We start from the raw sequence: 13,997 nt of genomic DNA on the forward strand, positions 1-13,997 counted from the left end.
TTTTTAATTTTGGATTTTGATTTTAATTATTTTGAAATTTTGAAGGACATTATAGTAAAATTAAACATTGAAATGGAAAATTTTCGCATTGGAAATTTTTTTACTTCAAAGGTTTCAAATTCTACAATAACTACTATCCCTAATTTTTGTATTAAACTAGTACTGAAGGGAAAACATTCCAATTATTTCATAACACGTGTTTTCCTAACTTCAACTTCAAAAATCACAATGAAATAATTTTGTCTGTGTTTTTAAGGTCAGAAAACGCCAGTAGACCCATGGTAGAACAATTCTACGTCTATTTTTATAATTTCTATAAATTTCGCGTAATTTGATTTTAAGTTTAGTTTATCTTTGTTAAAAACCATTGTTTTTCAAGATATACCATTTTAAGTGGAGACGAGGGGGTCTGTTATACGTCTATAGCAATAAGCCTGTCACTTCCCGCTATAGTCTTCACCGTGAGATAAACGTGCCTTGTGGATTAACAATGACCTACGTCACTCCATTACCAGTGTCAGACTTATGGAGAACATATATATAAACTTATGCTTATAATACTTATTTTATAGCCTTGAAAGCGAGAGGTCTAACAATTGCTAATATTACAAAGTGGATAAACAAAATTAAAAAAAAAAATTGAGGTTCCCATTTTGATCGGCTAAGGTTTCCTTTGAGAGCTATATCTCGTATTTAAAATTGACCAGATCCTAAAGTTAAAGTGTCCATTGCCTTGCTTTTCATAATATGTTGATTATTATTTTACCACAGAATCTTATTGCACCCCAAAATTTTAAATCTACCTACGTCATAAACGCAGTATCATAAAGAGAGTTAAATCATTATTATAATCCAATTACAGTCAAATGAAAAACCAGTTTCAATTTAAATTAAACACAAAAGATTTCCTCAATCAATCAATCCAAAATTTTAATTAATTAGTTAGTTAAAGCAGGAAAAATGTAAGATTTTTCTGATAAACAAATATCGAACGAAATAAGGGCAATTTACATTTTAATTATATTTAAAATCGAATTCTAGTAAACACTAGTAAAAAAAACTCGTTAAGCCTTGGTTTTTGAATTACAAAATTTCACGAGTTTTTTTTTTGCAATTGCAATGTCACGTGATTAGTGTATACATTGGGGAGGGGGGATTTGATTTATTTTGACCTCTAAGAGTCAATGTTAAAAATTATGGTAAATCGATAATATTTAGTTAATTTAATAATTTTTTTTCATTTAATATGAATATTTAAGTAAACTGATTTGCAAACGTTGCTATAAACTTACTTTCTTAAATCGAGATAGGACTAATGTTAGTATATAAACTATTGTACGCTACTGATGATTGATTTCATAGCCTCGTCAGCGTCTAGTTCAAAAATTTATCAAATAAATAAAAAAAATTGTGATAAAAAATATATTGGATACATTTTCAATCAACCACGTGGAGATCATGTTTCGAACCATGCCTGTCTTGCAAAAATTTACATTGAAAGACCAATAATTAATGTATATTTTGAACTAAGTTAAAGCCCTTAACCATAAGTTCATAAGATATGTTCACCATAAGTTCGTCACTGGTTAGAAACTGGAGGTTGTGATGAAGTGAGTGAGGTAGGTCATAGATTCGAGGTAAAGCGACGCCTGGTGACTGGGCGCTGTCAAATTGGGGCTTAGTACAGACTAAATAGGACTAGATGGAAGTCCTGCAAAATTAACCGAGTGTAGTCATCAATTCTCGCTTGTCGTCTGCTAGAACTAGTTCGAGCTGTAAGTCTCTAGCATTACGAATAGTATAGGTTGCGTCATACTTATGGAACACATCTTATAAACTTATGCTTTAACTAAATAGACCATTTCGATGTAACTAAAAGGGAAAGACACGTGGGTAAAACTTTGCCTTCCATCTCGCTTTTTGGCGCCGGCGCTGTAGTCTTTTTGTGTCATGTATCAACCCCCTTGATTGTGCTGACACTAAGGGTTGCCTACCCCTTTTTTACGTCGAAAAGGTACAATACTATTACTATAGTTCTCAAAAATTAGCCTTGAATTGACCCCTAGTGTGACGTGAACTCTAGTCAGTTTGTAAAATGAGAAAACCCTTTGTTGTTCAGAATTATCCAACGATAATAAGTACTTGGGCCTAATTCAATCGTGACTCAAGATAATGAACTTTGGGACAAAATAGAGGCCTTATTTTCAAGGGTGTCGGGCATGCGCGTTAAAACCCAAACTTTTAAACGCAGCAACTTTAAACTTGATGATAGAATTCATCACGGTCGAATGCTTACACGGCAAAAGTGTATCTATTAAAGAGTCAATAGTCATAACCAAAGGCGTGACGTGACGTGACGCGCGGGGTTTTTGGCAGTTTCAAAATCAAATTATATAAAAAAAAATTTTATTAAAAAATTCGCGAAACAATAAGGAAAAAATTAAGAATTTAATGCTGGTGTCGGTAAAAATTCAAGGTTTTAAAACATTTTGTCAACTGAACTTCGAGAGAGGCTAAAATGACGCCATCCGCATATAATTAAATATATTTAAATATATTTCCTCTAGCTTCCTTTAAGGGGATTTAAATATTAGGCTTAATTTTGTAACTTATAATGGTTTACTTCTGTTCTAACCACAAAAGGAGGAACAGTAGAACTAGATAAAAAACATGTCACTTTTCCCTATAGAATGTGGCCCAAACTGTAAAATATTATATTGCCAAACTTTTAAATCAAGTTTCGTAAAAACAAATTCGATATTGTACTGCCATCTATAAAAATTACTAAAAAGTTAAAAATTAACAACGTATTTAAGTATTAATTTCATTAGTTAATCTAAAATACAAATGAAACTAATGTCGTTAATGAATTTTCATATATTGAATTAGGCTTAACAGTTTTAAAAATAAATCGTCAGGTGTCGCTAAGAACGTTAGACCAAATCTTTAGGCTTAAGTAAAAATATTCCCGTAGGATCTCTCGGTCGAAAGGCATCCTGGTCAATAGCGGACCAACGTCTGGATTGTAGACATGAATCGCGTTTCAAATTAAAACAAACTTGACCTTTTAGATAAAGCTTTCAAAACGGGTCTTTAAAGAAAATTTCAGGGTTTTTCCAACCGCTTCCCTTCCTCTAAGATCCCTTAGCTAATCCCTTAACCCGTTTCCATCCTTTAGCCGCTCTTGAGCCTCTAATTTCTCCAAAAACTAATCTTCCTTCAGAAAAAAATCACCATGGAAACGCCAACTGAACCCGCATCCCCTCCCGTCGCTAGACTACAAGGCACTGTCGATGAAAATTGCACTTTCTGTAAAATTGCTAGTCACCAAGAGAGCACCGAATTACTCTACGAGGTAAGAAGTTAATTAAAATTACGATAATTAGGCGAAAATTAGGTTTCGTTGACGTAATTCGTAAAATTTCCCTAGTGCGTCAAAAATTGTTTATCTAAAGCCTGTAATTTGAAGTAAATTCGTTAGAAAGTTAAAGTTCTGTATTTCATATTTTCGAGCTACTAAACCCCCTTATTTTGAATAAATAATTCGTAATTTTTGGGGCCATTTAAAAAATTAACATCAAATTTATGAACTTCTGACTGTATAATGTCTGAAGTTGCGCGGTTAACGACAACCAACGTTGAAGGACCTAGATCAATATCTTTCGCTAGACGACTAGATCTAAAGGGTGGGCCAAATTTTTGGGGGTCCTTCCTAAAGCTCATTTTCCGTCTACTTTTTTGGGGACAATATAGGATGAAGAGTACGCGGCTTTCCGAGACATTAAACCAGCTACTGAACATCACTATTTGATTGTTCCCAAAGTGCATCTATTGAACGTGAAAACCTTGCAAAAGGAACACGTACCAGTTGGTAATAGATAATCAAAGTGTTAATAAATAAATAAATAAATTAATTATTAATGTTTAAATCAATAATGATTTTCTTTGGCAGTTAAAAAAATTGTTGAAATTGGTAAACAGCTTATTATTGACCAAGGGGGAGATTTAGTTAATGCTATGTAAGGTATTTTTTAAGATTTCTTAATAAATAATTAAGCCTAATTTGATCTATTTTTCCCTTTAAGCCTGGGCTTCCACTGGCCCCCTTTTAACACTATAGCGCATTTGCACATGCACGCGATCACATCAGTTGATCAAATGTCGTTTGTGTCAAAGGGCATCTTCAAAACGGGAACTTTGTGGTTTGTTTCGGTAAGCCTCGGTTAACGCGACAAAGGCTTAATGTTAAGCTGCTGCTTAAGCCTTAACTCGCCTATTTTTAATTTTACAGCCTGAATATGTTATTGATCGATTGGAAAAAATGTAATTCAAATCTAAACCACCGCAATATTTCTTCTTTAACATGTCTTGACAATTAAAATAAAATAAAAATAAACCAACACAAATATGCAACTATGAAGCAATATTTGCTCTAAAATCTTGTTTGTTAATATTATAAATCTATATCTATATATATATATATTGTTTAAGGTTTTTAGAGCTATATTTCGTTGAATAGGAAATTTCAAATTATAAAAAATGTTTCAAGTTTGAATTGAACTAAGAAAGTACCTGTAACTCAATACGAACAACTTTCAAAAGTGATTAATAAAAATTTAAGGGTTGTGATTGAAAATGATTCATTTCGTTTGTTAATTAAAGGGACTGTAAAGAAGGCATCGGCGGGTGGGTAAAAATTATTTGAAATACGTCAGAGGCACGTGACCAAAGAGAGGCGTGGTTCAAAGAAGCTTAGTTCTGTTTTATTTTGAAAACCACCACTTCATGGAATTGGCGCTGCAATCTCGCGAAAAACAAGGACTAGATGTTAACTAGTTCCACTCCATGAGGAGTCTTTGTATCTTGGCATCACGTGATGTCTGTGACGTATTTCAAATAATTTTTACCCACCCGCCGATGCCTTCTTCGCAGTCCCTTTAACAACCAGCCGGCCAGCCTGAAACATAAGCCAAACAGTAATAGGAAAAAAAAGTATAAATCTACGTGTGTATTACACTAATAATTTATTCACAAAATAGTTCCAAGGTGTTCACTAAGTAAAATGAACGCCTTGTGAATTAAATTGATACAATAATGACAAGAAGTCATCAATATCCATAGATCTTGCCCTTTTCTTATCAAATTCCGATTCTTCCAAGATCTTAACAACCTTTTCTTTCATATTAAAATCATCGGGGATTTTTTCATTTTTCATTGAACATTGTACAGAGTAGTTTTTAATTAAAGTCTCAATAACGGATGTTTGTTTGAATGACGCGCTTAACGTCTTATTCTTGCGCAAAAAGCAGATTCTTAACAACCCATCCCATTCCTGAAAGTTGATAGGTGGTGGTGGATTACGCGGTTCTAGTCTAATCACGCTGGATTCAACTTTTGGGGGAGGACGAAAATTATTCTTGCCAACTTTCATTATATGATCAACCCTAGCTAATAGTTGCGTATTTACGGATAAACGGCAATATAACTTATCGCCAGGTTTGGCTACTAAACGTTGGGCAAATTCTCTCTGGAACATCAGGATGGCGCAACGGAAGAATGGACGATGTAATAATAGTTTGAAAACAAATGGAGATGAAATTTGATAGGGTAAATTGGCAACGCAAACGTCGAAAAAGGGTAGATCAGTCTTTAGAACGTCTCCAACGATAATTTGAAGTTTAGATTGATACGGGGTACCTTGAACTCTCTTTTGAAGTTCCGAAACTAACCTAGTATCAACTTCACAGGCTACAACTTTCTTAGCTTTGTCTAGTAGTTTAATTGTCATGTTTCCCGTACCTGGACCGACTTCTAAAACGACGTCCGTAGGTCTCAATGCTGATTTTTCTACCATAGCATTTACGATGAGTGGATTTTTAAGAATATGCTGTCCCAGTTCCGTGTTAAACATGATGCCTTGAGTTTGCATTTTGTCGTGAACTCGCGACTTTTTCTCGTTTTTAACTTTCGGCATTTTAAACAGTTGATTTAATTATCGACTGTATTAATAATTAAATTATTTAACGTTAGTACTCTCGTAACTTTGCTTAATGTTATGAAAACTGCAAACGCCAAGAGTCCAAGGCTTTCCGAGTTCCGACTCCGAGCAACGCGCTTGCCAGTGTTGCCAATGTTTGAAAGTGGATTTTCCCACTTCCATTTGAAAAATTTCCCACATTTCCCACACCCCCTTTTTAGCCCCGCCCCCAGCTAAAATATGGTGGAAACGTTACAGTCATATTTATCTGTACTATTTTTTCCTACTAGGTTTAATATGGAATATCACTGCGCATGGCTTTGACAATATGTACAAATGCGCCAAAACGCTATAAAGCTTTAAAATTCTCAAAATATGCTACTTTTTTCCAGCGCCAAATTTAAAGTCACCGAATTTATTTCGAAATATCGCTTGCAACTATTTAACCGAGCAAATTTTTCGAAAATTCAATAATTTTAACTACATATTCTGCACTATTAACACTTAAACTCGAAAACTCCCACATTTAACCAATTTTGGAAAAAAATTACCTTTTCCCCACAGAGCCTAAAACCTTACCAAAATTTCCCACGATGTGGGAAATTTCCCACACATTGGCAACACTGGCGCTTGCGAAAATGACGTCAGTCGTCTGCCACGGGTGACGGGAAGGGCGTGATCGAGACCGAGTGGAAGGTTTTTTTTCCATTTCCAATCTAGCCAATGGGAGTCGCGGACGGCGCATCGGGCATTTTGGCGGGAATTTTCTCGTAGCCTCGTAGGCATTGAACGCGTGGAGCGACGCTTGGTTACGCGTCACGTGGTCACGTATGTCTGTGCGTTGCCTACGTTAATCAAGGCCTGTGCGCGGCGCCGATTTTTATTTTTATTTTGGAAATTTAAGTTGCCAAATTCTCTCACCTGAGGCGCTATTAGCTGAACCTAAATAATTTGAAATGTTCATTTTCTCGCGCATGGAATTTTAAATACTCATATCCGCGCGCGTTTTGGTCCAGCTATGAAAGCCGTCTCGCGGTAAAAATAGGCAGAAAATAAGAAGTCTCGTTTCTTATAAGTCCCCCCCTTCGAGACTACCGTGCACAGGCCTTGATTAACGTAGGCAACGGTCCGTGTTGCTCAATCATCATCAGCACTAGCTCGGGATGAGAATTAGAGGCGAAAGGTACGTTATTTATGGGCGCTGATTACCGTTATCGGCTTATTTTCAATTAAAAAAAAAAGAACCCGATAAACTAGAATCATTAATTACTGAATAATTACTTATATTATTTTGCCACTATCTCTTTGAAATAGAAATGGAGCAACCACAAACTTGGTTTAATTATTTGCAAACGATTTTGGAGCGGAGTAAAATATATTCTCGAATTCTATGTAAAAGAATCGCCCTGAAAAAATTAGAAACCAACTCTGGGAAACAACCGGAAAGTTTCCAAGGAAACATGACAGAGTATCAAATAGAAGGATACGAATGGCTTCTAACCCTTTACGATATGGGGATGAGTGGCATTCTTGCTGACGAAATGGGTTTGGGAAAAACCATTCAAGCAATTGCCTTAATTTTGCGTTTAGTAGAAAGAAATACAAATGGACCCTTTTTGGTCGTTGCCCCATTATCCGCCCACAGTAAATGGTTGTGCGAATTTAAAAGGTTCGCTCCTAGTGTTAGAACAATTTTGTTTCATGGCCGTAAAAGAGATTCAAGATACGAAATGAGAGAAATTCGGGAGAGTCACGTCGTCATAACACATTATAACTGCGTTATAAATGATAAACGTTTACTGAGTCGGGCTCCATGGATGCTTATTATTGTTTGTGAAGGACCATGTACTTTGAATGATCCAGACCGCGTATTCATCGAGTAATATTATTACTTGTCCCTTTCGTATCGTCATTTTTCAGGTTCTAACTGGGTGTTGTTTAAAATGTTTAGAGCGCTTAAAACGTACAAGTCTGAGACTAGACTTCTCTTTAGTGGAACGCCTCTTCCAAACAATGTTTTTGACTTGGTGTCAATTTTAGAATTACTATTGTCAAATACTTTTGACGATCTTCACGTGTAAGTTCTACAAATTGGTGGGGAATTTTGCCCGTTATAAATGACGGACAATGTTTAAAAATATCCGAAAACTTTCGATAGTTCTTCGTTAACGTTTAAAAAATTTCATTGAAATAGATTTGAATCTCTGTTGGACGCGGCTGCCGCCACCGTTCAGCTAGGAGATGGAGCGATACTTGCCCGGCGAGAACGCGAACATCGCTTAATGATTTCAATCACCACTCTGCAACAACTTCTCACGCAATTTTTGCTCCGGCGAACTAAAGCCGACACGAACATAAATTTACCTGCACCCAAGAGAGAATTAATCGTCCACGCTCGAATGAGCGCTTTGCAAGAAAAGCATTACCAACTCACTCTGGACAATAGTATTAAAAAGCTCTTAGGAATCGATGTCAATCTTCAGGAACTTGAAATTGAAAGACCGTGTCATTCAGAGGTCGATTATAAAACATTCTGCACAATTGACGATTTTCATGTAGAGAAAAAATTTGAAAGGATGTTCATAGAAACGATAGAAAATGATAAAAGGTATGATTTTTTTAAACTTTTTAAGGCACAAACAACTCCAAGTCTCCAATTATAGGCCGATACTTGGTGGAATTTAAGTAGGCAATTCTCTAACTTGTTTCTCGTCGAACTTTTCGAACAAACTTTTCGATCACCAATTCTAATTTTGTAACATTTCGAACTTGGTTCGTTGTTTGCGAGAAATGTTACCATTACGCTCCTTTTCATCTTTTCAAATTTTTTTCGGAAGGCGAACGAAAAACTCATTCAGTCCAATATTCCATTACTTTTAAATAATAAAAATTGATAAGCCTAATTTGACCCCAATTGACCTTGTCCCTCCATCACCTGCCTCGGTCATCTTTATCTTTGGTTTTTGAATCTTTTCGATCGAGCTCATCTTTTCGATAAGCTTAACGAAAACAAACAATCGATTTCGAAATCAAGGTTTCGTAATTTTTTGAACGTTCGAAATGTATATGAAGTTAACGAATGTTACAATAACGAACAATACAAAACATTGTTAGGCTTATGATAAATTTCGCGCGGGTAGGCCTAGGGGTACAAGCTAGCGGATGACGGATGACGTAGAAATTGAGGCAAACTTTCTTTTTCTCTCCGCGCGCGTGCTCTTAATTGTACGTCACAAACGCACGTGGCACTCAATTCCAAGAAGACTTTAAAAAGGGTTTTGCCACAGAGTAATGGCGGCTCTCTGCCTTTGACTGTATAAGACTATATATGGCAATATAACATTAGGTGCCACTACCGCTGTTCATCTCACTTAGTTTGTTGTAGTATAGTTACTATCTGGCTAAGCTAACAGTACCGTCTTCTAGCTCATCCTCCTTTTACTTAAGCACACGAGATTCACGGCTATTATAGCTGTCAATCAGTCCATTGTAAGTTTTCGCGCGAAATTCTCGGAATAAATATTTTGGGAAGTAACTCACGCGGCGCTACTTGGCGACGGGCGAGCGAGAGAGACCCTGATAAGTCCAGTCTGATTTTTCTACACTTGTTCAGCCCCCTTATTTTTTACTAAAATTCCCGATGAAGAACCGGTATCGCAGTGGTGGTAATAGGCCTTTCTATAAATTATTTCGCGGGAGGGTACGAACGCCCTTCATCTCTGCTTTTTCCCCCGGCAACATTTTCTTTTCGCGGGAGGGAAGAATAGCCTTCGTCTCTGCTTTTTCCCCCGGCAACATACGGATTTTATGTAAAGGCCTATTTTGGGCATCCAAACCAAGACGTTCAAGGGTTATATTCTTTCGAACGGTAACGGTTGGAAATGCAATAACGGTTCTTAATCGGGAATGGATGGGATTTGGAAACAACGGATGGGGAGATTGATTAAAGGCCGACTTCCATCGAAAAGAGTTCTAGTGAACTGAAAACCGAGCATCGAGTCTAACAATGGAGTAGCGACGGTGCCGATTTTCGAATCTCCGCTGGGATAAAAAATGGAAGGGTTCTAGCTAACTGAAAGCCGTGTAATGTGGTTCTAGCGAACTGAAGATACACAATAGAGAATTTCCTTCAGGGGAAAGCAAAAATTCGAGAGGAAATAAATTTAAAAGGATTTCTATTGTTTATCTTTAGTTCGCTACAACCATATTGCACGGCTTTCAGTTAGCCAGAACCCTTCCAACTTTTACCCCAGCGGGGCTTCGAAAATCGGCACGGTCGCTTCATTGTTAGTCTCGATGCTCGGCTTTCAGTTAGCTAGAACCCTTCCATCTTTTACCCCAGCGGGGCTTCGAAAATCGGCACGGTCGCATCATTGTTAGTCTCGATGCACGGCTTTCAGTTAGCTAGAACCCTTCCATCTTTTACCCCAGCGGGGCTTCGAAAATCGGCACGGTCGCATCATTGTTAGTCTCGATGCTCGGTTTTCAGTTCGCTAGAACCCTTTTCGCTGGAAGTCGGCCATGGGTGGAATTGATAAACAAAAATGGTATGGGAATGCCGGGCCGTTGAGAGGGTGGGGCAATTCGGTCAGTTTCCCCGGGGCCCCGCACCTTCCAAGGGCCCGGGACGAGTATAGAGAGCGGTCAATTTAGTCAATTTCCCGGGGCCCACAAACTCTCTCGACGTCCCTGAATGATAACGTTTTAAACTGAAATGCAGCTCTCTACATCTTACTAATAGCAGCATTTCATCTATTGTAACGTAGAAATGAAAACAGGGAAGTGGTGTCAGGTCCAATCAATCTGAATATAGGCAGCCTCATGATGCGTTTAAAAAAGATAGTTACGCATCCGTTTCTAATCGAATACCCCTTAACTGTTGATGAGCAATACCTTTTAAGTGAAAACATCGTAAACCGCAGTGGCAAATTAAGGGTTGTGGATTGTTTACTTAAAGAATTGAAGAAGAGAGGCCACAAAGTAAGTTCGAGTGACCAGTGGTGCGCGAGTCCCGTTTTTTTTTTTTTTTTTTTTTTTCGGTTTCGAGCCGTTAGTCCGAGTATCAAAACTAAATTCATATAGAGTATCAAGTATCTATAACGAAGCTATTCAATTATCTAATACTAGCTGTTACCCGCGCCGTCGCTCGCGTGTAATTAGAACTTCCATCAAAATGTTATAAAGGAGCGAAGGCACTCGGCGTTGCCCGTCAGCCCGTCGGGACATTTTTATTACTTTTCACGCGGACATTATTCCATAAAGAAGGTTTTTTTTTTAAGTTTTCGACCGCCATTTAAAAAGATGGCAACAAATCGAACCCAAAAGCGAGTCTATAGGTTAAAGGAAACCAGTGTTTCGCGAAATCGGTTGAAACGCGCGGACTTTGTTGCATAGAGAAGATTTTTTACATTTCTGGGCGCCATTTATTAAGATGGCGGCGGATTGGAAAAACCTTTCTTGGAACGCGCCTAATACTTATGAGTAACGTTCCTGCAAATTTTCAGCCTTCTAGGGCAAGCGGTTTGGGCTGGGCGTTGATTATCAGTCAGTCAGGACTTTGATTTATAAAGATATAGATCTTAGTAGTTCAAAAGATCGTTAGTGATTGATTAATTAATTAAACATTAAACGGGTTATTCTCAAAATAAAAATGCTAATGAGCTCATCATCATGGTCGAGTATTTAAGAAGTTAAAAAGCTACTCGCATCTTTTACGGGTATCTCAATATGTTGTTATCGAAATCGAGTCGAGTACTCGCGCACCACTCGTGTTAAGAGTCCAAATTTTGTTGGAACTTGGATAACTTCATGAACTTTGTATCATTTAACTGGCAGGTTTTGATATTCTCTCAAATGACGACATTACTTGATATTTTGCACGACTATTGCGTTATGCGTGAGTACAAATTTTGTCGCTTGGACGGGATAATGTCTTTGAAGGATCGCGCCGAGAACATCAGCCAATTTGAAAACGATCCCGAGAAGTTCGTGTTTCTTATAAGTACGCGTGCTGGTGAATTCGATATTAATTTATCCAGTGCAGACACTGAGATCATTATTGATTCCGATTGGGTAAGTGTATTCGTTTAAACCAACCCGCGCCTGCCATCATTTAATTATAAAACTTATTTCCTTTCAATTATTGTCACGAAAAGACTCCGCAGCGCCAAGATCGTTGTCACTGCTTTGGGCAAACTAAACCCGTCATAGTTTATCGTATCGTGACAAGCAACTCGATAGACGAGAGGATTCTGATTCGTGCCAATGACAAACCAAACCACGAGAACGTGAATAGGATGAAAAGTAATTAGTTTCGTTACGTTTACTTCGCAAAGTACAACGTCGTATACTCCTCCGTGTATTGTATTGGACGCGACGTTTCTTGTTACAAATTAAGGCGACTCAGATAGCTACTGTCAGAAGTATATAATACTTCTCTTCGAGAGAAGTGTACCACAAAGCGTAGTAAGTGTAACGTCACTCTTCCCAACATCGGAACATTTAGAGCAAGGTTACTAAACCGAATCACATACACGATAAATAGTTCCCTCATCATTACTCTATTAGCGCTTAAATATTTGGCAAGACGCATGCGCTTGTGCATTTTTTTCCCACGTCAAGACAATCAAGGTTTGTGGGAGAATTGCTGGGGATTTAGTGCCAAACAATTATAGAATTCACCTTACGGTGCGATGCCCATTTGTAGTTTGATGAGCGGGAAAGCAAATAAAAAGGTGCATGAGCCTGGGAAGAATGACGTTACATAACTAATGTATTAAGATAATACAGAGTGGCATCCTTCTTCTATTATCCCCTTCTGCTACTGTGTACTTAATTACACACTCTACTACTCGCGTGTCCAGTTCAATTAAATTCCTTTCTCTTCAAAATATAATCCTACATTTAGTATTCGTATTTGTTTCGCAGGGCGTCTCAGAGGCAAAAAAATTACAAATGATCAAATAGTCGAATATTTAGGAGAACTGCTTAAATCTATGCCTAAGCGACAGTCGGAATTGCCAGAGCAAGAACAAATCTTCACGGAAGAACAATTGGAAATATTAATGGACAGATCTTTCAGCGGAGACCGTAACTGTTGAGTAGTTCTAAATACATAATTTCTTTTTTTTTTCTTACCTGTTTTGTACAAAGTATATTTCATTCCACCTTTGGTTTAAAGTTACTATTATTTTACCGTCGCGAATATTAATTATTGTTTTTGACTTGTTTAACCAAAGAATAACCAAAGAATTTGAATATTGTTTTTGACTTGTTTAACCAAAGAATTTGGTTATTGTTTTTGACTTGTTTAACCAAAGAATTTGGTTATTGTTTTTGACTTGTTTAACCAAAGAATTTGGTTATTGTTTTTGACTTGTTTAACCAAAGAATTTGGTTATTGTTTTTGACTTGTTTAACCAAAGAATTTGGTTATTGTTTTTGACTTGTTTAACCAAAGAATTTGGTTATTGTTTTTGACTTGTTTAACCAAAGAATTTGGTTATTGTTTTTGACTTGTTTAACCAAAGAATTTGGTTATTGTTTTTGACTTGTTTAACCAAAGAATTTGGTTATTGTTTTTGACTTGTTTAACCAAAGAATTTGGTTATTGTTTTTGACTTGTTTAACCAAAGAATTTGGTTATTGTTTTTGACTTGTTTAACCAAAGAATAACCGAAGAATTTGGTTACGCGCATTAATATGTGTACCTGAGAGTTTCCGTCCGCAAAGCCAAAGCGTGATTATTATTAAACCTTTAAAAGTGATAAATAAAGGGTTATTTGTTCAATATGCGTCCATTATTATACCCCAATGTACAATTTATATCTCGGCATTGGATACTGAGAATGAGAATTTCTTCGGTTCTTGTCAGCATGACTTTTTGTTTAACCAAAGAATTTTGTTACGCGCATTAATTTGTGTACCTGAGAGTTTCCGTCCGCAAAATGTGATTATTATTAAACCTTTAAAAGTGATAAATAAAGGGTTATTTGTTCAATATGCGTCCATTATTATATCC

At 36.9% G+C, this 13,997-nt stretch overlaps 3 protein-coding genes across 3 annotated transcripts; 2 read left to right on the forward strand and 1 right to left on the reverse strand.

Moving 5' to 3' along the window:
- The first annotated feature begins 2,941 nt into the window (after positions 1-2,941).
- On the forward strand, positions 2,942-6,119 carry LOC149673758 (adenosine 5'-monophosphoramidase HINT3-like). Its single transcript, XM_089839491.1, has 5 exons — positions 2,942-3,355; positions 3,754-3,871; positions 3,953-4,019; positions 4,086-4,212; positions 4,292-6,119. The coding sequence occupies exons 1-5, from the start codon at positions 3,236-3,238 to the stop codon at positions 4,325-4,327; spliced, it is 468 nt and encodes a 155-aa protein (XP_089695617.1). The 5' UTR covers positions 2,942-3,235; the 3' UTR covers positions 4,328-6,119.
- Positions 5,008-5,974, reverse strand: LOC149673759 (putative dimethyladenosine transferase). Its single transcript, XM_089839489.1, has one exon. The coding sequence runs from the start codon at positions 5,972-5,974 to the stop codon at positions 5,054-5,056; it is 921 nt and encodes a 306-aa protein (XP_089695615.1). The 3' UTR covers positions 5,008-5,053.
- A 977-nt stretch (positions 6,120-7,096) lies between the features above and the next one.
- Positions 7,097-13,976, forward strand: LOC149673760 (lymphoid-specific helicase-like). Its single transcript, XM_089839477.1, has 8 exons — positions 7,097-7,160; positions 7,292-7,856; positions 7,929-8,054; positions 8,172-8,585; positions 10,744-10,957; positions 11,813-12,049; positions 12,133-12,280; positions 12,905-13,976. The coding sequence occupies exons 2-8, from the start codon at positions 7,294-7,296 to the stop codon at positions 13,075-13,077; spliced, it is 1,875 nt and encodes a 624-aa protein (XP_089695603.1). The 5' UTR covers positions 7,097-7,160; positions 7,292-7,293; the 3' UTR covers positions 13,078-13,976.
- The last annotated feature ends 21 nt before the right edge of the window (positions 13,977-13,997 follow it).

The sequence above is a fragment of the Phalangium opilio genome, unplaced genomic scaffold, assembly GCF_054372755.1.
Source record: "Phalangium opilio isolate 3A_F unplaced genomic scaffold, DU_Popi_V2 ptg000048l_1, whole genome shotgun sequence".
NCBI classification, from domain to species: domain Eukaryota; kingdom Metazoa; phylum Arthropoda; class Arachnida; order Opiliones; family Phalangiidae; genus Phalangium; species Phalangium opilio.

What these genes read in the sequence shown, in the direction of transcription:
- LOC149673758 (XM_089839491.1), top strand. Translation starts at nt 3,236, where the DNA reads ATGGAAACGCCAACTGAACCCGCATCCCCTCCCGTCGCTAGACTACAA. An exon ending in AAAGGAACACGTACCAGTTG is followed by an intron (nt 3,872 to 3,952) that starts GTAATAGATAAT and finishes TTTCTTTGGCAG; the next exon opens with TTAAAAAAATTGTTGAAATT. An exon ending in GGAGATTTAGTTAATGCTAT is followed by an intron (nt 4,020 to 4,085) that starts GTAAGGTATTTT and finishes TTTCCCTTTAAG; the next exon opens with CCTGGGCTTCCACTGGCCCC.
- LOC149673759 (XM_089839489.1), bottom strand. Translation starts at nt 5,974, where the DNA reads ATGCCGAAAGTTAAAAACGAGAAAAAGTCGCGAGTTCACGACAAAATG.
- LOC149673760 (XM_089839477.1), top strand. Translation starts at nt 7,294, where the DNA reads ATGGAGCAACCACAAACTTGGTTTAATTATTTGCAAACGATTTTGGAG. An exon ending in TCATTATTGATTCCGATTGG is followed by an intron (nt 12,050 to 12,132) that starts GTAAGTGTATTC and finishes TGTCACGAAAAG; the next exon opens with ACTCCGCAGCGCCAAGATCG. An exon ending in GAACGTGAATAGGATGAAAA is followed by an intron (nt 12,281 to 12,904) that starts GTAATTAGTTTC and finishes TTTGTTTCGCAG; the next exon opens with GGCGTCTCAGAGGCAAAAAA.